This window comes from Hypomesus nipponensis, chromosome 2 (assembly GCF_054491055.1).
Source record: "Hypomesus nipponensis isolate SF chromosome 2, ASM5449105v1, whole genome shotgun sequence".
Lineage (NCBI taxonomy): Eukaryota > Metazoa > Chordata > Actinopteri > Osmeriformes > Osmeridae > Hypomesus > Hypomesus nipponensis.
The window spans coordinates 22087414-22112500 of record NC_140362.1 but is presented as its reverse complement, the minus strand read 5'-3'; the positions used below and the strand labels follow the sequence as shown (position 1 = coordinate 22112500).

The following is a 25087-nucleotide window of genomic DNA, read 5'->3' as shown; positions in this document are numbered from 1 at the left end:
CTGCAGTCACAGCCTACTGGGGTCTGCAGCGCTGCAGTCAGCTGCAGTCACAGCCTACTGGGGTCAGCAGCGCTGCAGTCAACTGCAGTCACAGCCCGCTGGGTCTGCTGTGTCGGCTTACCACACAAACACGTTTCTCATTTCACACTGATGGCCCTCCCCCAAGATACGGTTGTTAATCTTAGCATGAATAGCATCAGCAAGTGTGTGTGTGTGTGTGTGTACATAAGAGTGTTTGTGTGTGTGTGAGACAGAAAGAGAGAGAGATGAAGAGAGAAATAAAGAGAGGGCCAGAGAGAGAGAATGAAGCCCATTATTCTTCTCATGACAGAGGAACAATGCTTTGTCTATGTGAGGTGGAACAGCAGAGGAGAGAGAGAGACACAGAGAGAGAGAGAGAGAGAGAGAGAGAGAGAGAGAGACAGAGAGAGAGACACAGAGAGAGACACAGAGAGAGACACAGAGAGAGAGAGAGAGAGAGAGAGAGAGAGAGAGAGACAGAGAGACAGAGAGACAGAGAGAGAGACACATAGAGAGATAGAGAGAGACAGAGAGAGAGGCATTAAGAGATAGCTGGAGATGGAGACTGAGGGGTGGGGGGTGGGGTTAGACCTGTTGCCGTGCTAGGTTTCCAGGGACTACCTGTTGCTAATGCCGTGCTGGGATTGTTTGTGTGCAGATAAAGAACGCGGCGGCCAACGTACTGAGGGAGACATGGCTCATCTACAAACACACCAAACTGCAGAAGAAGATCGACCACTCCAGAGTCCGCAAACATCAGAGGAAGTTCCTGCAGGCCATCCACCAGTGAGACACACACACACACACACACACAGACACACACACAGACACACACACACAGACGCACACACACACACACACAGACACACACACACAGACCCACACACACACAGACAGACACCCAGACAGACAGACACAGACCCACACACACTGACCCACACACACACAGACCCACACACACAGACACACAGACCCACACACACAGACAGACCCATACACACACACAGACCCACACACACAGACATACAGACACACACAGACATACAGACAGACACACACAGACCCACACACACAGACATACAGACAGACACCCAGACAGACAGACACCCAGACAGACCCACACACACAGACATACAGACAGACACACACAGACCCACACACACAGACATACAGACAGACACCCAGACAGACAGACACCCAGACAGACCCACACACACAGACATACAGACAGACACCCAGACAGACAGACAGAAAGACACCCAGACAGAAAGACACCCAGACAGACAGAAAGACACCCAGACAGACAGACAGACACCCAGACAGACACACATACAGACAGACAGACAGACACCCAGACAGACAGACAGACAGACAGACAGACACCCAGACAGACAGACAGACAGACACACACAGACCCACACACACAGACAGACAGACAGACAGACAGACACCCAGACAGACAGACACCCATACAGACAGACAGACAGACACCCAGACAGACAGACACCCAGACAGACAGACAGACACAGACAGTCAGACAGACAGACAGACAGACAGACAGACAGACACCCAGACAGACAGACAGACAGACAGACAGACAGACAGTCAGACAGACAGACAGACAGACAGACAGACAGACAGACAGACAGACAGACTCACAAAGCCAGTGTAGGCTCACACACAGACTGCTTCTGTTAATGCAAACTCACAGCTGTAGCAACAGTGTCCCCTCCCTCCATGGTTGCTAAGGCGAAATCCTGTCCGAATGTTCTGTGATGTGTGTGTGTGTTGCAGATTACGCAGTGTGAAGATGGAGCAGAGAAAGTTGAGCGATCAGGCCAACACACTGGTGGATCTGTCAAAGGTGACACACACACACAACCACACACAACCACACACACAACCACACACAACCACACACAACCACACACACACACAACCACACACAACCACACACAACCACACGCACACAACCACACACACACACACACACAACCACACACACACACTGCCCCATGCACACACACTGCCCCATGCACGCAGACAGAACAACATGGACAATAGAGAATGCAAAGTTGACAATACACCATACTGATGTACGGCAAACAACATACGGCCCTCTAGGTTTTCAGCATGCCTTGAGGCATACAGAAGGGGACTTAGTTGGGGGGTTCATTTTGTTCACGGAAGCATTGTTTAAGTTAATATTGTTGAACTCTTTTCTTTTGATATGTGTAGTGTTGGATGTTAGTTTGCTTAGTTTTATTGTTCCCACGAGGGTGAAGGTTAGGGTTAGAGCTAGCTAGATCGGGGGGTAGCCTCCCCCTGAAAGGGAGACACAGCATGTTTAGGGTTGATCTTGCTCGCACTTGTGTGCCCACATAGTTTACCAGTAGTGTTAGATGTAGTGCTTCAAATGGAAAACTCCCATGCCATGGTATCCTCTGACTCTGCTTAGGCAAAAGATGGATAACCATACATTTATTAACTCACGCCCATTAACCCCTTAACCAATTCAATGTGCTTTTAGTTTATGTTGTCACGAGTATCTGGCAGTGTTCAGAAATAAAATTGGTGATTGGACGGCGAAGATATTAAGGCAGGAGCTATGGGAATTTAAGTTCCTATATTATGACTGGCCGGCTGGAAAGGGCGTGTAGCCTGCAAATATGCAACAAGGCGTGACTTATCGTTAACCTACAGTGACATAACTTCGCATTCTCCATACCTTTAAGTCCAGACCAAAACACATACCTGCGCCCTGATATATATCAGTAGTCCTCTGTTTCCATGCTGACCCTGCCTGTTTCCGTGGCTTTGGGTCTCCTAGCAACCAGAACAAGTGTTAGAAGAGGGATGAGTGAGTGAGAGAGCGAGGAGGAGAGGAGGGACACTCTCCTGTCTGTTCCTGTGTGGGTGTATGAGGGAGAATTTCTATCTGCTGTTTGTGTGTGTAACGATGGTGTGTGTGCAAATGTTTGTGTGTGATTATTTGTGGGAGTCTTGTGTTTCTCTGTGTGTCTATGTTGTGCGTTTGCATATATGTGTGAGTGGTTGTCTCTGTGTGTGTACGTGTGTGTGGACGTGTGCATGTGTGTGTGGACGTGTGCATGTGTGTGTGTGTGTGCATGTGTGTGTGGACGTGTGCATGTGTGTGTGGGCATGTGTTTGTGCCCCACATATTTTCTGATGATTCCATCTCAATCGGCCACTTGTGGGTTTACCATGGTTACGGCTGCTATGACGATGGGCAAGGGACACGCCGGCTCTCTCACTCTTCTCCTCCTTTATGATGAACGCCCACATCCAGGATTTCCTGTCTCGCACTCGCTCTTTCTACTCTCTCTCTCTTTTTATCTCTCCATCATTCTCTATTTTTATCTCTATCATTCTCTCTCTTTTTATCTCTGTTATTCTCTCTTTTTATCTCTCCATCATTCTCTCTCTCTTTATCTCTCCATCATTCTCTCTCTCTTTATCTCTCCATCATTCTCTCTCTCTTTATCTCTTATTCTCTCTCTCTCTCTGTTGCTCACCGACCATTGCTCTCTCCTAATTCAATTCAAGAACATTTATTGGACCGCAACGTTGGTTGTCCCAGAACAAAGACAAAAAGATTAGAACACTGTTATTACTATAAGTGATGTAACTGCCCCCACCATCTCACCACCAAAGGGTGTTACATAGGTATATAGGCCATGAACCCCCCCCCTCCCTCCTGTGGACCCTCCCAGATGCAGAGTGTGATGTACGAGCTGATGTCGGAGCTGAACGACCGCAGTGAGGACCTGGAGCGTCAGATGCTGTCTCTGGAGCAGAGAGTGGAGCAGCTCACTGCCGGCTTTACAGCCCTGCCTGCCCACCTGTCAGCCACCCTGAGCGCCCAGCACGCCGCCCTCCTCCACCTGCTCCGAGAGAGGGACGCCCGGGACTGGAGAGGGGGGCCTGGTCTGGGCACCATGGTTCCCCTGACCCCAGCTCCACTGGCACCAGTCCAGACCCAGGCCCCACCTCCAAACCCTGTCCTGTCACCTGGCACAGCCTCAGCCCCAGCCCCAGCCCCATCCTCAGCCTCAGCCCCTGTCTTGGTCCTAGACACACAACAGGCAGCCCAGCCAGTGCAGACAGCAGAGGGGAGCAAGGAGACTAGTCCATGTTCTAACACTGGCCCTCCTGGCTGAGGGAGGGAGGGAGGGAGGCAGGGAGGCAGGGAGGCAGGGAGGGAGGGAGGCAGGGAGGGAGGGAGGGAGGGAGGGAGGGAGGGAGGGAGGGAGGGAGGGAGGGAGGGAGGGAGGGAGGGAGGGAGGGAGGGAGGGAGGGAGGGAGGGAGGGAGGGAGGGAGGGAGGGAGGGAGGGAGGGAGGGAGGGAGGGAGGGAGGGAGGGAGGGAGGGGGGGAGATGGGGAGGGAGGGAGATGGGGAAGGATGGAGGAAGGATCCTAACCCCAGTACCTCCTGCTATAGAAGATGAAGAGTAGGATAGAAGGGTGAAGAAAGAAAAGAAAGAGAGAAGATGGGACAAGAAACAATCTTCTGCAAAGTGGAGGTAGAGAGATAGAGATGGTTGATAGGTGAGAAAGGGGGAGGAGAGTTAAGACATGGACGGAAGTAATTGCACTTTCTGAATGGCAGATAAGGATGAGGAGGACTTTTGAAGATACTAGGAAGTGTAGATAGAGAGATAAAAAGAGTAGTTTGGTTAGTTTGTCAGTGTGCGATGTAGAAACAACACACAGAGCTGGTGTGGAACTGGAAGTGGTACAGAGAAAGAATGAGGACAAATTTGATGAACGCAGTATTCTTAAATGGAATCCACTCTAATTACAAGAAAATGTCTCTCATTTCATCTCTCTCTCCCTCTATGTTTGCATCCATCAGGAATTAATGACAATGACTTTTTATCCTTGAAATGTATTTTCTAACTGCTAATTGTGTGTTAACGAGCATCCCTTTAACTAGAGGTTTAATCAATATGAACACAATACAAACTAGTGGCACACACACACACACACACACTTACCGTTGATACACATCCGACATTTTGCACATAACATGCAACTCTTGTTGTCAACACAGCTTTCATGCAATATACACACATATATACACACATATATACACACATATATACACACATATATACATACACATACACAATCTGTCACAAGTACCTATAACTTAAACAACGATGCACTAGATCACCAGACCGTTTATTGAAGCCTGCACTGCCAAGCCACAATGCACTAAATCAAATTGAAAAAGAATTCACTGCCGAGTAATTTAGACTCCATGCTGACACATGATGGTGTCGCTCCAACGGAATACTGTTGCCATATATAAGCCCACGTTTCCAAACAACTAACTACTGTTATGTTGGATGTACTGTACATTTCAAACACACGCCAACAAACACATGCATGCGACTCTAGACACACGCTCTCACATGCACACGCATACACACAGCATGCACACATATACGTTTAACTAACATTAAACACACACACAGACACACTTATATACACACACAATCTTTGCTACCAAAGTGCTCTCTCTCTCAAATGAACCAATATGGAGGACCTGTCACCAGGGACCAGAGATGGAAAGAGTCGTTGCGGATCTCCTGACCCTGATTTTAAGGGAATAACCGAGAATCTGGAAGTGGGCTTATTGCTTAATGGACAATACCTTTCAGAGCCAGAGAAAAAAGATGGACGTGTAAACGACAAATAAGGAACATAAACTTGGTTAAGCATCACACTGCTTTGAAGGTACAGTTGCTCATGAAAGGCGTGGAATAATGGAAGAGAATCTGAGTGAATAATGACAGTGTTGTGATGGGAAAAGAGACTAAACAGTTATCCAATCTATTTCTATGGAGACCATTTTGAAACTGTCTTATAGTGACATCCTGTGGCCGGAATACTGAATAACATATGCTTGGAATATTGTAAATTAAGCTGTTACTTAACCTAGCTTTGTATTGCTTTTAGTCTTTTCTACCATTACGATTAGACGCAGTTAGCTGATATATCTAATATTATTATACTATAGTATTCTTCTCATTGTTATGACAATTATGATAAATGTATTACTAAAAACTTTAATAATAAATTTACGGAATAGGGAGGTTTATGCGTTTGAGGTTGAAATTATTTTGTAATTTTATTTTACCAGAGAGAATTATTAAAGTATATATCTATATAACATAACCGTGTCTGTGTGCTGTCCTTGTTCTCCGTGTTCTCTTGTTTATTTATTTTTGCCTGAGAATGAACTTTGGTATTATTGGTACATTACTGTAGGTCTACCTGACCGACATTATTTCATCCTCTTGTCATCCCTTCCATCATTCTAGCTCAAACTCAGTTTTTGACAATTAGCGTGGCTAACATATTTTCTTGTTACCATAATATTTTGCTGGGGGAATTTATTTACCACAAACAAGTTCAATCGAGTCGTAACAAACTTTTTAGCTATATGTGACACAACAAATTTTACTTTGCGTTTCTGTCGGTTGCTAGCTGCTGTGCTAGCTAGCTTGCCGACCAGGACATACAAACATTCGAAAACGCTGTTAACATCGACGAGGACGGCCCAAAAGAAGCGTTTGAATATATTCGAAAATGACACTTGGAAACTGACAATGTATTTATAGGATAATGGCAAGACTTGTTTTTAAATCAAGAGTAATATGTCAACTTTTTATTTTTACTTTAACTGTTATTGCCTTGAGTCAGTGCACAAAGTTGAATGTTCCGAAATTACTGTTGCCCCGTTCTACTGAGGTCCATGTCGATTTTACTCTGACAGTAGAAAGAGGTTGTTATACATGGTGAGTGAAGGACGTCTTTTCAAAATATCTCATTTAACGATTAACGACGCTACAATAATCTTCATTACACCGAGGGACAAGTTATGTTATGAGTAGATATGCGTTCGTTTGAATGCGTCTTAACAGCAACATAATTTCAAATGTGTTTATATGCATCGTTTTCAGGCTGTCTTCAAATCCCGATGCAGTCAGTGTCCAGCCAGTCTCTGCAACCAAGCCTCCCTCCCTCCTTCCGTCTTCTGCCTGTAGCCAGCAGGCAATAGTGTCCAGCCTGTCACACACTCCACTTGAGACCAGCCGTGGGGCCAGCCTCATACAGGGCCAAGACACTGGTGAGACAGAAGCAAGGGAAGAGAAGAGAGATGGAGAGGAAGGGGCATAAAGAGAGAGACGGACCAGTAGAAAAAGGAGGGCAGAGTCCCTGTGAGAGAGAGGCCTAAGAAACACAGACAGACAGGATAGGAAGGCTGTTCGGTCTTTGTGAATCTAACCTCCCCCCCACTTCCTTCCAGTCACAGGCCACACACTGCGCTGTGACGTCCACATCGATCACATTCACCAGATTCGTGTTGTCACGACGACACGCCAGCTGTTCACGGATGACCCGCCCCTCCAGTTGTCCGTTGTGGCGCTGGACTCAGGAGGTGCCTTCCCTTGATAAGTTCTCAGCTGCAGTAAATCTATTAACAAGCCTTCTATTCTGACAATCCTGTGTTTCTAAACTACACTAATCCCTAGGGGTAAGCTGATGTACCACAGGGGGTGCGTGAGAGAATGTGGAAAATGGATAAAACTCAGAGTAAATCATGAAAATGTGGGTGTAAATACATATTTATACAATATAAATACGCTATATGGGTTATTTATATTCAGAAGTAATGGGATAGTAAGATTAATCGATCACAGGTGTGATATAACTCGGTTCTTAAATCCTCTGACAGACATCTGTCAGTCACCTCCTCTCTCTTACACTCTGTCTCTCTCTTACACTCTGTCTCTCTCTTACACTCTGTCTCTCTCTGTGACACTCTTTCTCTCTCATTCTTCCTGTTTTGTGTTAGGGAACACCTTCAGTAGTCTGGCAGGGCTGCAGTTTCAGTGGGTGTCAGTCAAGGATGCAGACGCAGCGGACATCACGAGGTGAGGCAGGCGAGGAGCGAGGGAGGGAGGCAGGAGCGAGGGAGGGAGGGAGGCAGGAGCGAGGGAGGCAGGCGAGGAGCGAGGGAGGGAGGCAGGATGAAACGGAGAGACGTGAACGTCATGGCGTTAGAACCTCCATTGCGTCGGTGCGTGAGGGGCTGCTGTTTACCCCTGCAGGTTTGTACGATTCTCGGAGGCGGGATACTGTCCTCCTCGTCACATCCTGTCCCTGGAGGAAGCTGGCCGGAGGGGGGACCGGGTCCTGCTGGAGGGGGTCAGGAGTGGGGTGGCTCAGGTCCGAGTCTCGCTCGCCGATTCAGAGTACAAGGTGAGGAAGTGCAGCGATACGGGTGTGAATGCCCACACGCCCTCCATCCTGTGAATGCCCACACGCCCTCCATCCTGTGTGCACACTGATCCTCCACTGACAGGAAAGTGGATGTTGTTCTGTCTGAAGCTAAACTGTCAACCTACAGTATAAACACCTGCGTTTCACTGTGTTTGTGTGCACCTCTCTCTAGGGGGTGGAGCCAGTGACGGTGATCCTATCAGTGACTGACAGGCTTTACCTAAGCCCCGCCCACGACACGTACCTGCTGCTTGGCTCCTCCCTCTCCTACCGTGTCTGGAAGACGGTGTACGACGCTCGCACAGGTGAGCCAGAACAGATGGAACTCTGGGAGTTGTTACCTGTAGAGCAGGACTTTGTTAACAGATCATCCTCTCTCACTCTCTCTCTGTCTCTCTCTCTCTCTCCCCCCTCTCTCTCCCTCTCTCTCTGTGTTTTTCAGATGTGGTCCTAGGTGTCGGGGGGTACGAGTTGGTCGTTGTAAGAGACCTTGATGAAGGGCAGGATGATGTGGTCACCATCAACCAGGAAACAGCCACTGTCACTGCTGTTCAGCTGGGCCATGCCACGCTGTCCCTGAAACACCCCAGTATCCTTACTAACACTCAAGCCTCTCCCATTCCAAAGCTGGTTTTCTCTAACCCTAACACTTAAAACTCCCTAGAAAAAGTGCTTGAACCAAGAACATGTCGCCACAGGTTTCACATTTTTCTTGTTGTACTATTCCTTGGGGCCCTGTCCCCACAAGGATGACTATAAACAAGTCCACACACACACAACATGGGGAGTGTTGTCAGCGTGTGTTTCCTCAGTGCCCTGTCCAGGTGTCCCTGGGCGCCCAAACTCCCTGCCTCAGCGCGGCGTGTTTGTGGTGGAGCCCAGCTATCTGAGTGAGTGCTCGTGTTTCTGGGAGAGCCACAGGCGCAGCACAGCTGACAGGGTTTCATGGTGTGTGTGTGTGTGTGTGTGTGGGGTGTGTGTGGGGTGTGTGTGTGTGGGGTGTGTGTGTGTGGGGTGTGTGTGTGTGTGCAGCCCTCTCTGTGGAGGAGGAGGACAGGTGGATTCTGGAGAGCGGACGTCAGTATCGGCTGTCTGTGTGTGTTCACGACCAACAAGGGCATATAGCACACCTGTCACAGGTAACATTGCTATGGTGACAGGCCAAATTGTGGCGGCGCCTCAGACTCTATGATAGTCTGTTCCTCTGACAACTGTGCCAAAGGTGATCTTCCTCTCACACTGCCTCTCTCTCTCTCTCTCTCTCTCTCTCTCTCTCTCTCTCTCTCTCTCCCTCTCTCCCTCTCTCTCTCTCTCTCTCTCTCTCTCTCTCTCTCTCTCTCTCTCTCTCTCTCAGAATGTGGTGATGACTGTGGAGATCTGTGATTGGCTCTTCCATGTGGTGGAGTCTTCCTTTAACCACTCCTACCATGTGGTGGAGACACTGGTGACAGGACACTGCACCATACGAGCGTCCCTGTTCACAATCCACACCGAGGTACACGCATGCACACTCACACTTGCGTACACACGCACACATAATTATACTGGAAACATTTGGTACCCTCCTCTTCTCTCTCTGCAGGACGGGCAGGCGGTGCAACTCATCCCACCAATCAGAGCCCATCAGGAAGTGGAGGTCTTTGAGCCCCTGACCTTGCGCCCCCCCGTCCTGGTGTTTCCCTGGCAACCAGAGGGACAGCTCTATCAGCACCTTGTTCAGGTGTGTGTGAAGATGAGAGGGTCCAAATGTCAGCTGGGTGAAAAATGTCATTTGTGTGTTTATATAATGTACCGCATGTGTGTGTGTGCAGGTGGATGGAGGCAGTGGCACTCTGAGCTGGTCGGTGAGTGACAACCACGTTGCCGTGGTGACAGTAAAAGGGGAAGTGTTAGCTGGAAAGAGGCGGGGCCGAACCACAGTCCAGGCAGCAGACGCACGCAACCCTCTACACACTGCCACGGGCCTGGTGAGTGTGTTAACACACACACACACACACACAGCCAGAGTTCCAGCTGCTTCCATGTCCCCTCCCTCCTCCAGGTGTATGTGTTGAGGCCAGCCCGTGTGGAGCTCTTACCCCAGAGAGGTGACTGTAGGGTGGGGGAAACCATCACTCTTCCCCTGGCTGTCTGGGGTGAGAACCAGCCCCCGGCCCTCCAGAGCTCACCCCTCCAGCCCCAGGACCAGCCCTCCTCTCCAGGCCCTCTCCTGCCCGTGACAGACTGCTCTCTGATGAGACTCCACCTGACCACTCAGCCCCAGGGGGTCTTCAGACTGCTACCAGGTACGCCCCCCCCCTCTCTCTCTCTACACACACACACACACACACACACACATGAAGCTGCTTGGAGGTTCCTGACGAGGGTGAAGGTTGTGGTGGAGCGTGTCACCATGTCAGCAGTTCTCCACTCAGTGTTGAAGTCTTGTGTGCCCATTAGGCATGGCGGCCCAGAGGCCTGGGTGTGGCTCTATAAAGATTCATAGCTGGTGGTTTTCCTCTACCGAAGGAAGGAATCAATTAACTCATTTCACCCACAGTCCATTAGGAGATGATTGAATCAATGGGGTCAGCACCTCCCTGCCCCTCACACACACACACACACACACACACACATACACAGGCATGAGTGTTACACGCTAACACAAAAGCAATTTGCAAGTTCCATTAGGAAGACTGGATTAACTGATCAATATCGCACTTTTCATGTGATCAGTGTGTGTGCGGGTGTACGTGTGTGTCGGTGGGTGTGTAGGTGTTTGGGTGTGTGTATGTGCGTGTGTGCTTGATTAATGAGATTGCATCTTCAAAGCTTATCTTCTAACAGTTCCTCAGTCCCTGTAGCTGCATAGCGTTGCTACCATTAACACACCCTCTTCATATGCACTGGCTGATGGACTGATGTGTGTGTGTGTGTGTAGTCTCTCTAGGTCCTGGCTCCAGCTCCTGTGCAGGGCTGCAGATGGAGGCAGTCAGTCTGGGACACGCCCTCCTCACCGTCACCATAGAAACAGAACACTACAACATCAGCTCCACGACAACCCTGGCCGCCCACAGCCCTCTGCGGGTACGTAGGGAGACAAGGGTGTGTGTGCGAGAGAGAGAGAGTGTGTAAGGTTGGTAATTGACCTATTTTTCACAGTGCTGGGTAGTGTGACAGGCTGGAGACAGTGAGGCAGTAATGATCCACAGGACAGAGTAGTGTTCACTAACATGAGACTGGCTCTCCAGATCGTCTCCTCACTAGGACTGCTCCTCCTCTGCCTCCCCCACCCCACCCCACCCCTCCCTGTCTTTCTACTCCATTCTATTTTTCTCTCTGTTTCTCTCTCTCTTTCTCCATCTCTCTCTCTCTCCATCTCTCTCTGTCTCTCTCTTTCTCCATCTCTCTCTCTCTTTCTCCATGTCTCTCTCTCGATTTCTCTGTTTCTCTCTCTCTCTCCATCTCTCTCTCTCTCTCTCTCTCCATCTCTCTCTCTCTTTTTGTCCATGTCTCTCTCTCTCTTCATCTCTCTCTCTTCATCTCTGTCTCTCTCTCTCCAGGCCCTGGTGTCAGAGGTGGTCCTGTCCCTGGGTGCATCACTGATCCTAACCTTCGTGGGGGGGCCCCAGCCCTGGCCCCTGGCCCCTGGGAATTTCCATAGCAACACCTGGATGGAGGGAGAGAGGGGTGAGCTGGAGGTGGAGGCTTTCAGCCAATCAGAGCCCCAGAAAACCCAGCAGCACACCTACCGGGTCACCTGTCGTGCTCTTGGAGAACAGGTGTGTGTGTGTGGTTGTGTATGTGTCGGTGTGTGTGCAAGTGTGTGTATGTGTGGGTGTGTGTGTTGATCTCAGTTAAATACCAGTGAAAGCACAATTTGCTGTGAAAACATATTGAATCTTTTAGTCGGTAATGGAGCAGCACTCTAGTTCAAGTCTTTGTTCAGTCCTTGGTGGTAGCACTTTATTGTTCTGTCCTTTGAAGCCTCAGTTACTAGATCAATATATTATCGTGTTTTCTTTTCTGTGTGTGTGTCTGAGCGTGCTTGTGTGTGTGTGTGTGAGAGTGATTGTGTGAGCCTGCTTGTATGTGTGTGTGTGTGTGTGTGTGTGTCTGAGCATGCTTGTGTGTGTCTGTGTGTGTGTGTGTAGTGGTTTGTGTTCAGCAGTGGGAACACAGCAGGTGTTCAGGAGCAGGATCCGGTGGTGGAGGAGAGCAGGGTGAAGGTGCACTGTAGCGCACCCGCTTCTCTCTCTCTGTCCCTCCTCCCTCCCTCCATCTCTCCTCCCTCCCAGGACCACCCCTGCCCTCAGTCACAGTACCCTGGCAGCCTAGTGAGTCTCTCTCTCTTTTCCACCATGTCATTCTCAGTATCTCTCTGCGTCTCTCCTTGCATCTCTCTTTCTCTCTGTCATTATCCTACTTTTGTCTGAAGCTGTCTCCCTCCTGCACTCTATACCTGCTTCTCTCTCCCTCTGTTTCTCTTCTTGTCAGACACACATGTACCTGCTTGGCACTCTGATTACTTGCAGTTGTCCTCTAAAAGGGATGTTTCTATAGCAACCCCTTAAGTGTGGTCGTGTTAGAGGGGTTTTCCAGAGAGAGAAAGAAGAGAGGTGCTGCATATAGGAAACACACACACCTTCTCCCACTCTCACACACACACACACACACACACATGCTCAGACGTGTTGATTACAATTAGAACCTGCTTTTCACACACTTTCTTTGAAAATTAATTAACTTCAGGCCGTTCCGGGAGATTCCAGTAAGTGATCTAGATCCAAATAGAACACCACAAAATACTATATTATAGAATAAAACAGAATGCATAGAAAATAGTAGAATAGTGTCAATAGGATTTCACTTGGTGTCCCAAACAGATATCTCATCAACTAGCTTCCTTTATTGAGACTCTGTCCTGCAGCATGATGTGTATATCTCTCTCCTCCCTCTGACCTTCCCCCTCCTCTCTCCTTCCCCCTCCTCTCTCCTCTCTCCTTTACCCTCTCCTCTCACCTCCCCCTCTCCTCCCTCTTTCCTCCCTCCTCCCTCTTCTCTCCCTCCTCCCTCTCTCCTCTCTCCCCCCTCTCTCCTCTCTCTCTGCTCTCTCTTTCCCCTCCTCCCTCTCACCTCCCTCCTCCCTCTCTCCTCCCTCTCTCCTCCCTCTCTCCTCCCTCCCTCCTCCCTCTCTCCTCCCTCTCTCCTCCCTCTCTCCTCCCTCCCTCCTCCCTCCCTCCTCCCTCTCTCCTTCCCCTCCTCCCTCTCACCTCCCTCCTCCCTCTCTCCCTCCCTCTCTCTCCCTCCCTCCTCCCTCTCTCCTCCCTCTCTCCTCCCTCCCTCCTCCCTCTCACCTCCCTCCTCCCTCTCTCCTCCCTCCCTCCTCCCTCTCTCCTCCCTCTCTCCTCCCTCCCTCCCTCCCTCCCTCCTCCCTCTCTCCTTCCCCTCCTCCCTCTCACCTCCCTACTCCCTCTCTCCTCCCTCTCTCCTCCCTCCCTCCTCCCTCTCTCCTCCCTCTCTCCTCCCTCCCTCCTCCCTCTCACCTCCCTCCTCCCTCTCTCCTCCCTCTCTCCTCCCTCCCTCCTCCCTCTCTCCTTCCCCTCCTCCCTCTCACCTCCCTCCTCCCTCTCTCCTCCCTCTCTCCTCCCTCCCTCCTCCCTCTCTCCTCCCTCTCTCCCTCCCTCCCTCCTCCCTCTCACCTCTCTCCTCCCTCCCTCCTCCCTCTCTCCTCCCTCCTCCCTCTCTCCTCCCTCTCTCCTCCCTCTCTCCTCCCTCTCTCCTCCCTCCCTCCTCCCTCTCTCCTTCCCCTCCTCCCTCTCTCCCTCCCTCCCTCTCTCCTCCCTCCCTCCTCCCTCTCTCCTCCCTCCCTCTCTCCTCCCTCCTCCTCCTCCCTCTCACCTCCCTCCTCCCTCCCTCCCCCCTCTCTCATCTCTCTCTGTCTCTCTTTCCCCTCCTCCCTCTTTCCTTCCCCTCCTCCCTCTCTCCTCCGTCTCTCCTCCCTCCCTCCTCCCTCTCTCCTCCCTCTCTCCTCCCTCCCTCCTCCCTCTATCCTCCCTCTCTCCCTCCCTCCCTCCTCCCTCTCACCTCCCTCCTCCCTCTCTCCTCCCTCCCTCCTCCCTCTCTCCTCCCTCCCTCTCTCCCTCCCTCCCTCCTCCCTCTCACCTCCCTCCTCCCTCTCTCCTCCCTCCCTCCCCCCTCTCTCCTCTCTCTCTGCTCTCTCTTTCCCTTCCTCCCTCTCTCCTTCCCCTCCTCCTCCCTCTCTCCCTCCCTCAGTCTCTCCTCCCTCCCTCCTCCCTCTCTCCTCCCTCTCTCCTCCTCCCTCCCTCCCTCCCTCCTCCCTCTCACCTCCCTCCTCCCTCTCTCCTCCCTCCCCCCTCTCTCCTCTCTCTCTGCTCTCTCCTTCCTCTCCCTCCCTCCCTCCTCCCTCTCTCCATCCCTCCCTCTAGTCCCTCCCTCTCTCCCTCCCTCCCTCCTCCCTCCCTCCTCCCTCTCTCCCTCCCTCTCTCCTCCCTCTCTCCTCCCTCTCTCCCTCCCTCCCTCCCTCCCTCCCTCCCTCCCTCCCTCCCTCCTCCCTCTCTCCTCCCTCTCTCCTAGGATCCCTCCCTCCCTCCCTCCTCCCTCCCTCCTCCCTCTCTCCGTCCCTCTCTCCTCCCTCCCTCCCTCCCTCCCTCCCTCCCTCCCTCCTCCCTCTAGTAGGTCCCTCTCTCCTCCCTCTCTCCTCTCTCTCTCCTCCCTCTCTCCCTCCCTCCCTCCTCCCTCTCTCCTCCCTCTCTCCTCTCTCTCTCCTCCCTCTCTCCTCCCTCCCTCCTCCCTCCCTCCTCCCTCCCTCCTCCCTCTCTCCTCCCTCCCTCCTCCCTCTCTCCTCCCTCTCTCCTCTCTCTCTCCTATAGTCTCTCTCTCCTCCCTCTCTCCTCCCTCTCTCCTCCCTCTCTCCTCCCTCCCTCCTCCCTCCCTCCTCTCTCTCTCCTCCCTCTCTCCTCCCTCTCTCCTCCCTCTCTCCTCCCTCCCTCCTCCCTCCCTCCTCCTCCCTCCCTCCTCCCTCTCTCCTCCCTCTCTCCTCCCTCTCTCCTCTCTCTCTCCTCCCTCTCTCCCTCCCTCCTCCCTCTCTCCTCCCTCTCTCCTCTCTCTCTCCTCCCTCTCTCCTCCCTCCCTCCCTCCCTCCCTCCCTCCTCCCTCTCTCCTCCCTCCCTCCTCCCTCTCTCCTCCCTCTCTCCTCTCTCTCTCCTCCCTCTCTCCCTCCCTCTCTCCTCCCTCTCTCCTCCCTCTCTCCTCCCTCCCTCCTCCCTCCCTCCTCTCTCTCTCCTCCCTCTCTCCTCCCTCTCTCCTCCCTCTCTCCTCCCTCCCTCCTCCCTCTCTCCTCCCTCTCTCCTTCCCCTCCTCCCTCCCTCCTCCCTCCCTCCTGCCTCTCTCCTCCCTCTCTCCTCCCTCTCTCCTCCCTCTCTCCTCCCTCCCTCCTCCCTCTCTCCTCCCTCTCTCCTCCCTCTCTCCTCTCTCTCTCTCCTCCCTCTCTCCTCCCTCTCTCCTCCCTCCCTCCTCCCTCTCTCCTCCCTCTCTCCTCCCTCTCTCCTCCCTCCCTCCTCCCTCTCTCCTCCCTCCCTCCTCCCTCTCTCCTCCCTCTCTCCTCCCTCCCTCCTCCCTCTCTCCTCCCTCTCTCCTTCCCCTCCTCCCTCTCTCCCTCCCTCTCTCCTCCCTCTCTCCTCCCTCTCTCCTCCCTCCCTCCCTCCTCTCTCTCCTCCCTCCCTCCTCCCTCTCTCCTCCCTCTCTCCTCTCTCCCTCCTCCCTCCCTCCTCCCTCTCTCCTCCCTCTCTCCTCCCTCTCTCCTCTCTCTCTCTCCCTCCCTCTCTCCCTCTCTCCTCTCTCTCTCCTCCCTCTCTCCTCTCTCTCTCCTCTCTCTTTCCGCAGCTCTCTATCTCCAGCAGCAGGAAGGCAGAGCTGCAGTTAGCGGTGTTTGACCAACAGGGGGTGCAGTTTGACAACTTCAGCTCCTGCTCACTGGAGTGGATCTCCTCCAACCCCTCGCTTCTGTCCCTGTCCTCACACACAACCAGCGGTCAGCCTATACTCTGTGTGTGTGTGTGTGTGTGTGTTATCCACGTTTCATTACTCTTCAAACTGTGCAGTCGGTCTGTAGAACAAACTGTAAACACAGGGGAGTGTGGGTGTGAATGTGACTGGTGTGACCTGGGGCTAGTGGGGTCACCACCTGGGGCTAGTGGGGTCACCACCTGGGGCTAGTGGGGTCACAAAGGAGTTCATGTATCCAGGATATAAATGAAATAAAGAGTAAAAATTTAGTAGAAATTATATTCTAACCCTCCCAGGAGAAGGTAATTAGATAACCTGACCTTCATCATGATCAGTAGTGATGAGTGAAAGGTGTGGGGTGTTTCAGTAGTGGAAGGTGTGGGGTGTTTCAGTAGTGAAAGGTGTGGGGTGTTTCAGTAGTGAAAGGTGTGGGGTGTTTCAGTAGTGAAAGGTGTGGGGTGTTTCAGTAGTGAAAGGTGTGGGGTGTTTCAGTAGTGAAAGGTGTGGGGTGTTTCAGTAGTGAAAGGTGTGGGGTGTTTCAGTAGTGAAAGGTGTGGGGTGTTTCAGTAGTGAAAGGTGTGGGGTGTTTCAGTAGTGAAAGGTGTGGGGTGTTTCAGTAGTGAAAGGTGTGGGGTGTTTCAGTAGTGAAAGGTGTGGGGTGTTTCAGTAGTGAAAGGTGTGGGGTGTTTCAGTAGTGAAAGGTGTGGGGTGTTTCAGTAGCGAAAGGTGTGGGGTGTTTCAGTAGCGAAAGGTGTGGGGTGTTTCAGTAGCGAAAGGTGTGGGGTGTTTCAGTAGCGAAAGATGTGGGGTGTTTCAGTAGCGAAAGGTGTGGGGTGTTTCAGTAGTGAAAGGTGTGGGGTGTTTCAGTAGTGAAAGGTGTGGGGTGTTTCAGTAGTGAAAGATGTGGGGTGTTTCAGTAGTGAAAGGTGTGGGGTGTTTCAGTAGTGAAAGGTGTGGGGTGTTTCAGTAGTGAAAGGTGTGGGGTGTTTCAGTAGTGAAAGGTGTGGGGTGTTTCAGTAGCGAAAGGTGTGGGGTGTTTCAGTAGCGAAAGGTGTGGGGTGTTTCAGTAGCGAAAGGTGTGGGGTGTTTCAGTAGCGAAAGGTGTGGGGTGTTTCAGTAGTGAAAGATGTGGGGTTTTCTGTGCGTCAGGTCGCCAGGGGCTCGTCCCTCACGGACACACGGGGACAGCGACCGTAGCAGTGGCCCTCACACCTGCTCAGGTACGCACGTGTCACGCTGTCTGTCACGCTGTCTGTCACGCTGTCTGTCACGCTGTCTGTGTGTGTATGGTGTCTGTATGGTGTGTGTGTGTGTGTGTGTACTGACCCTGTGTCCTGCAGGTGATGTGGTCCTCTCCTCTGGTGCGGTCGGTGCGTCTCAGACTGGTGGAGGACCTGAGGTGGAGCACAAGAGCTGTGACCTTATACAACCATCCTGACGTCACCGTGAGAACCACACACACGCACATCTCATCCGGTTATGGGAAACACTAACTAAATGTATGGATGTACTCTCTCTGTTTCTCTCCCTCTCTCTGTTTACCTCCGCCTCACTCTCTGTGTCTCTCTCCAGGAGAACCTGACAGTGGTTCAGGGTTCAGGATACTTCCTGGTTCGACTGCAGGATAGAAAGCTGGCAAACATCACCTACGTGGAGCACAGCAACATCATACAGGTGGCAAACACACACACCCTGACCCAAACACACACACACACAATCCTGACTCACTGACGTGTGTGTGTTGTTCCTCAGGTCTCTCCTCTTCAAGCTGGCCTCTCCTCCCTCCTGGCCTACGACCTCTGTGTGACCTCACCTGACCCCGCCGTGACCTCCCTCGCCGTCTCTGACATCAGAGACTTCCAGATCGACTTTGTTGACATTGTGAGTGTGCCCTCCTTAAACCAGCACCCATATGCAACTGCCAAAATGCCTTGACCATGTGTGTGCCTCTGCCTGTGTGTGTGTGTGTGTGTGTGTTTGTGTGCCTCTGTCTGTGTGTGTGTGTGTGTGTGTGTGTGTGTCAGGTGGAGATAGGGCACAGTGCCCTGGTACGAGTGCGTGTTCTAGACTCTAACCAACAGCCCTTCCTGTATCGCTACCTTCCCATGATGCACCTCAGACTAACTCCTTCCTCCTCCATCGTCACAGTGGAGTAAGTGTCTCTGAGTGTGTTTGTGCATGTGTGTGTGTGTGTGTTCATTACATTAACCATTTGAGTTTGGTTAAAAGGACATTTAGGGACAGTTCCAGTCATGTTTTATGTTAATATGCTGCTAAATGTGTGTGTGTGTGTGTGTGTGTGTGTGTGTGTGTGTGTGTGTGTGTGTGTGTGTGTGTGTAGACCTGCAGGTCCGCTGGACAGTGTGTCTGTGGGGTTCCGTGTCCTGGGCGTGGCCGTGGGCGTGGCCAGCCTGCACCTGTCTGCAGTAGACAGCGGTGGGCGTGTCCGTAGGTCGTCACACAGACAGCTGCAGGTGTACCCCCCCTTCACCCTACAGCCCCCCAGCCTGGTGTTGGGGACGGGCAGCGTACGGCAGGTACACACACACACACACAGAGACACAGACACACACACACACACAGAGATACACACACAGAGATACAGAGATACACACAGGTACTCACACACACACACACACACAGACACACAGATAGACACACACACACAGATAGAGCTGGTATATCTGGTATAAACCTGGTTATCAAAGGGTTGCATGTAAGGACACACTCACCTGCTGTCCTCCATCCCTGTGTTACCAGGTGAAGTGGGAGGGGGGGCCTCATCCCCAGTCCAGTGTGGGGTTTTCTGTGAGTGACAGCCGCATCGCCATAGTGACAGATACGGGATTGGTGCGTGGAATGGCGGTGGGTGTGGTCAAACTCCGAGGGGCGTTACAGACTGTCTCCCAGGACACTGGAGCACTGCTGACCTTCGCACAGGTACACACACAAAGTTTGTAAAAAAAAGTTAAGTAAACTTGGTTTGAAAGGTTGAAAAAATATTTCTTGGGGGAAAAGGTTTGGAAAGGTTGATTTTTTGAGAAAAAGTTTCTATCACGCACAACAAATGTAAGCTAGTATTACAAAGCTACCATGGAGCAAGGCCGAAGGCAACAAGAACATTATAAGGGATTTTTGAAGTGATGATGTGAGGTCCAACAGGTAATAGGAAAGGCTACATTTTACTTAAGTACATGTCAGAGCCCGCAATTCTTTACTTAAACTTGAGTGAAAAAGCGCAGTCAGTACTTTACCTTTTAAACATGATTATCTGTACTTGTACCTGAGTGAAGGATGTGTGGACTGTACCATCTCTGGGGGGTTGATGTGTGGACTGTACCATCTCTGGGGGTTGATGTGTGGACTGTACCATCTCTGGTCAGGATGAGGTGGAGGTGGAGGTGTTTAACCTCACAGGGGTCAGAATCCAGGCGCCTCTCGTCAGACTGTCTGTAGGAACGGAGGTAGGAGACACAGACACACAGACAGACACACACACAGACCTTCTCCTCTATCGCCTCTGTTGTTCACTATTTATTTGGGCATTTCGTTTGTGTGTGTGTGTCCAGATCCCAGTGTATGTGATGGGCAGTGACAGCAGTCAGACCCCTTTGGCTCTGGGAAGTGGACTGCTGTTCCACTGGAGCCTGGGGAAACTGGGAGTACTGGAGATACAAGCTAGACACACACAGGTGAGACACACACAGGTGAGACACACACAGGAGAGACAGACACAGGAGAGACACACACAGGTGAGACAGACACAGGTGAGACAGACACAGGAGAGACACACACAGGTGAGAGACACACAGGTGAGACAGACACAGGAGAGACACACACAGGTGAGAGACACACAGGTGAGACAGACACACGTGAGACAGACACAGGTGAGACACACACAGGTGAGACACACACAGGTGAGACACACACAGGTGAGACAGACACAGGAGAGACAGACACACGTGAGACAGACACAGGTGAGACACACACAGGTGAGACACACACACACTCAGAGACCCAGCTTAGCTGCTTCACTCCACAATGTCTCTCTTGTTTGTTAGGGTTGTGGAAGTGTGTTTGAGATGTGGGTGTGTGTGTTGCAGGCAGGTGTGACGGTGTCCGCTGCTCATGGTTTCTCTGTGTTGGTGAGGGCGTGTGCAGCAGGCAGAACCAGCCTGAGAGTGACAGTTCAACTGGCCAATCACACCACAGACAGCCCCCAGCAGCTGACAGATGAGATACACATACTGGTAGAAACAACACTGAGCCTTACTGACTTAAGATACATCACATGGCCTCTGTGGTGACTCTCTCTCTCTCTGTCTGTGTCTGTCTCTCTCTCTCTCTCTCTCTGGACATCACATGACCTCTGTGGTGACTCTCTCTCTCTCTGTCTGTGTCTGTCTCTCTCTCTCTCTCTCTCTGGACATCACATGACCTCTGTGGTGACTCTCTCTCTCTCTCTGTCTGTGTCTGTCTCTCTCTCTCCGTATCTCTCTCTCTCTGTCTGTTTCTGTCTCTCTCTCTCTCTCTCTCTGGAAAACACATGACCTCTGTGGTGACTCTCTGTACCTGTCTCTCTCTCTCTCTCTGGACATCACATGACCTCTGTGATGACTCTCTCTCTCTCTCTCTCTGGACATCACATGACCTCTGTGATGACTCTCTCTGTCTGTGCCTGTGTCAGGTGTTCCAGGAGATGCAGTTAACGGTTGGCACCTCCAGATCAATCCTCATGTCCCCTAACTCTCACTACGCTTTACAAAGCAACAAGTCAGTGTTTGACGCGTCATTTACTCTCATATTTATTGTACGTTTGTTTTGGGATGCTAATATTGTGTGTGTGTGTGCTTCAGAGACACCATCTGCCCTGTACGCTACGCCCTGTGTCAGTGTGTGAAAGGGGAGGGGCTTGTTACCGTGGACGACCAAGGTGTTCTCAGGGCGGGGCCGGACACAGGAGCGGCCCTGTTGGAGGTTGTTGCTATGGAGACGTGTGGCCTCAACCAGACCATGTTCATCAGTGTCCGGGTTAGTGTGGAGTGTGCGTGTGTGTGTGTGTGTGTGGTCTCTATACATGCATTCGTGTATGTGCTTGTGTGTAGTCAGGTTTGTGTGTGTTGCCTGTTGGTGATGAGGCGTGTGTGTGTGTGTTGCAGGTGTCTCCAGTGTGGTTCATACGTCTCTTCACCGTGTCCTCCCTGTATGGTGTGGGCCGGGCCAGCAGCGTGGGCGGGGCCAGCAGCGTGGGCGGGGCCAGCTTTCCTGCCTTTCCCCTGGGGTGGAGCTTCACTGTCAGGGCCCACTACTACGACCACCTGGGACAGCAGTTCCACGCACACAACACACACACACACCTCCTCACCAGCAGGTAACACACACACACACCTCCTCACCAGCAGGTAACACACACACACACCTCCTCACCAGCAGGTAACACACACACACACCTCCTCACCAGCAGGTAACACACACACACACCTCCTCACCAGCAGGTAACACACACACACACCTCCTCACCAGCAGGTAACACACACACACCTCCTCACCAGCAGGTAACACACACACCTCCTCACCAGCAGGTAACACACACACACCTCCTCACCAGCAGGTAACACACACACACCTCCTCACCAGCAGGTAACACACACACACACACCTCCTCACCAGCAGGTAACACACACACACACACCTCCTCACCAGCAGGTAACACACACACACACCTCCTCACCAGCAGGTAACACACACACACACCTCCTCACCAGCAAGTAACACACACACACACCTCCTCACCAGCAGGTAACACAGTCCCAGACACTCCTCCAGCATGTTGGTAGTGTAAGCTGTATTGTCAGGTGTCCTGCCCTCCTCAGGGACGACCTGCTCCAGGTGACTCCAGGCTGTGACAGTCACTCGTTTGTGGTTCAGACGGTGTCGGAGGGTGTGACAGTGTTGGGGGTGAGGGGGGACTCTACCAACCCCTCCCTCAGTGACTACACCCCCTTGGCCGTGCTCCTGGCCATCTCTGCCCCCCCGCACACCCTCACACCTGGAGACACACTCTGCTTCAGCACCGCCCTCACAGGAGAGCACGGTAGCACATACACACACACGTACACACACATACATACACACACATACATACACACACATGTACACACATGCACAGCACTAAGCACTCTGTTCCTCCCTCCCCCCCTCCCTCCCTCCCTCCCTCCCTCCCCCCTCCCTCTCGTCCAGGCCAGCCTGGTCAGTGGTACGTGTCATCTGATCAGGTGCTGCAGATAGACCCAGGAACAGGGGCTGCGCTGGCAAAGCATTCTGGAACAGTGGTTGTGTTCTACAAAGTGGAGGGAGGACAGAAGGCCCTGAGAGAGGTAGGTAGGGAGGGGGGGGGGGGGGAGGGAGGGAGGGAGGGAGGGACACTGTGACACAGTGTCCAGGTCATGATGGTGTTTGACCAGGTGACAGTGGAGTCCCCTGCCGCCCCGTCCCTCTCTCCTCCTGGGGATGTCTTCCTGACCAACTGGCCCAAGGCTCCAGACTACAGGGTCCCTGTGGACCTGCACACCAGCCCGGCCAACACTGGTCAGACACACCCCCAACACAGCAGCGCATCTACAGCTGGTGGTGATCTACGTGTTACAGGGAATATGTCCACTTTTACTCCCTCTCTCTGTCTCCCTTTCGCTCTTCTCTCCCTCTCTCCCTCTCTCTCTCAGCCCAGTGCACTCTGTCCCAGAGAGAGGCCATCGAGAAGAGCCTTCATCCAGAGGAGGAGTTACAGTGTGTTCTGCACTTCATCGCCCCCTACCTCCTGCTCAGCACATTACAGGCTGTATTCAACACCTCGCCACACTACGACCACGACACTGGTGAAGAGACAACTGTACTGAAGCATCCTCCCCTCCTCCCCGTATAAACGAGTCACTGATGAATGAAGATGCACTCTCTCTCTCCCCCTCCTCTTCCTCCCTCCTCTCTCCCCTCCTCTCCTGTCCAGGTGCCTACAGCTGCAGGGTCTCTGTGTCCCCCCAGACCCCTCCTGTCCTCCTCCTCCTCTCCTCCCTCTCCTTCTCCATCTCTCTGTCTGCCTCCCTGCGGAGCCAGCCTCCTCTCCCTCTCCTCTCTGGACGCCCGGTGCAGCTGCCCTACCTGCCGGCGTTCCACTGCCCCGTGACGACCCTCTCCCTGTCCAGCCAGCAGCCTGCAGAGCTGGCTGTCCTGGGCACCAAGGACATGCTGTCTGCTCTCAGGGTGGGTGCACACACACACACACACTCACCCTTGTATGCTCTTACCCTGGCCTAGGCTTTGGGACAATATAAGCTTGTTAATAACTAAAAGACAAAAGCTTAACAGTAATGAAAGCAGATGTGTTGTATTGTTAGTGTGTGTTTCTGTGTTCAGTTTCACAGTGAAAGTCCCTTCTTACTGCTGTCTGAGCCTAGCCAATCAGAACAAGACGGCACCCTCCTTGTGCTGTCCATCGATCCCTCCACTTCCTGGATGGAGGGGCAGGGTCTGCCCCGCCCCGTCAACGTCACCGTCTACAACCGCCTGACTCCACAGACACACGTCGTCACGGTGACCTTTGTCACGGACAACCGTGTGGAGAAAGGTGAGAGGGGCCCAGAGCAGAGTGACGGAACACAGATGAGCCCTGCAGACATCTCATGTGTGTGTGTGTTGGTGTGTGTGTGTGTGTTGGTGTGTGTGTCACCAGGAGAAACTGATTTGATCCGTCTGGAGTCAGGTCCCCTTCTCCAGCTCGTGGATTTCCAGCTCATCTTGACGTTTGCCGTGTTTGCGGTTTTGGTCACCACTGCTGCCTTGTTCATAGGTACAGATTCACCCCCCAGTACCAGGACTTCTGACCACATGACTAATCAACTTAAGCTCTTATTTAGTGTGTTAAGTTACAATCTGGGTGGTTCTTTCTAATCAGGGATAGACAGATGGCTGCCCAAGTCAGTGGTGAGGCCTACTCCACTGAGGTGTGATTAAGTCCCTCTCTCTCCCTCTCTCGCTCCGTGTTAGTGTACAGCTCCATCCTGTCACGCCTACATACGTGCCCTGTGGTCTACATGCCCAGCAGCCCTCCGGACACCTCAGGTACGTCTTAGCCAACACCTCGTCTCCTCTTCACCGATGGCTGAGTGGTTAGGGAATCAGGCTATTAATCAGAAGGTTGCTGGTTCGATTCCCAGCCGTGCCAAATGACGTGTCCTTGGGCAAGACACTTAATGTCCCTGTCCTCACTGTAAGTCTCTGGATAAGAGCGTCTGCTAAATGACTGCATGTGACGTGTCAGCAGCGGCTCCCAGCAGGCAGGCGGGGTGCTTCTCTCCCTGGATCAGGATGTCGTCAGCAGGCGCTGACAGGGACGTGCGCAGGCGCCACTGGCTCTGGAGCAGCAGATGAGCCGCGTCAGGAGCAGGCTGTCAGGAAGCACACACAGCCTTCTACCTGGATTAAACATGTCTACATCAGCACTCCAACACTGTCTAGATTCACATGTCAGCATACATACACCTCAAAGCCAAATAATTGTCTAGGCCTTTATCTGATTAAGTCTCCAGAGTCCAGAGTCCGTCCCGCCCCCCCCCCCCCCCCGGTGATAGACCCGTTTCCATGCCGACTATCGGCCTGACCAGTCCCACCCTCAGAGCTCAGCTCATATCTGGACCACCAACACGCTATTGATCAGTGATCAGATATACCTGGTCTCAGCCACTGTCA

At 52.3% G+C, this 25087-nt stretch overlaps 2 protein-coding genes across 4 annotated transcripts in view; both read left to right on the top strand.

Annotated features, from left to right (window-relative positions):
* The window catches only part of kcnn3 (potassium intermediate/small conductance calcium-activated channel, subfamily N, member 3), a 37489-nt gene extending 33287 nt beyond the window's left edge, over positions 1-4202 (top strand). The window contains exons 9-11 of the mRNA XM_084669179.1: positions 680-807; positions 1816-1885; positions 3756-4202. Of these exons, the coding sequence (XP_084525305.1) occupies positions 680-807; positions 1816-1885; positions 3756-4202 (645 nt within the window). The remainder of the gene's footprint in view (positions 1-679; positions 808-1815; positions 1886-3755) is intronic.
* Positions 4203-6294: 2092 nt separating this feature from the next.
* LOC146301646 (nuclear pore membrane glycoprotein 210-like) lies at positions 6295-24846 on the top strand. 3 transcript variants are annotated; one of them, XM_084668953.1, is made up of 39 exons: positions 6300-6849; positions 7015-7181; positions 7362-7493; positions 7911-7989; positions 8167-8317; positions 8511-8643; positions 8781-8927; positions 9163-9228; positions 9371-9477; positions 9693-9833; positions 9921-10058; positions 10150-10305; positions 10380-10623; positions 11259-11404; positions 11881-12099; positions 12472-12654; positions 16223-16370; positions 17495-17565; positions 17686-17790; positions 17918-18019; positions 18098-18226; positions 18370-18497; positions 18687-18882; positions 19106-19285; positions 19729-19809; positions 19915-20037; positions 20449-20595; positions 21033-21118; positions 21202-21376; positions 21505-21716; positions 22219-22439; positions 22586-22722; positions 22810-22933; positions 23068-23220; positions 23349-23602; positions 23756-23966; positions 24072-24188; positions 24386-24460; positions 24663-24846. In XM_084668953.1, exons 1-39 carry the CDS (start codon positions 6677-6679, stop codon positions 24767-24769), a joined length of 5664 nt encoding a protein of 1887 aa, XP_084525079.1. In that variant the 5' UTR covers positions 6300-6676; the 3' UTR covers positions 24770-24846. The 3 variants fall into 3 exon arrangements, 2 of the variants coding, with proteins under 2 accessions (XP_084525079.1, XP_084525078.1); XM_084668952.1 differs by having other exon boundaries at positions 24660-24846; XR_014726648.1 differs by lacking the exons at positions 22810-22933; positions 24072-24188; positions 24386-24460; positions 24663-24846 and having other exon boundaries at positions 6295-6849; positions 23756-23894.
* Positions 24847-25087: the final 241 nt, after the last annotated feature.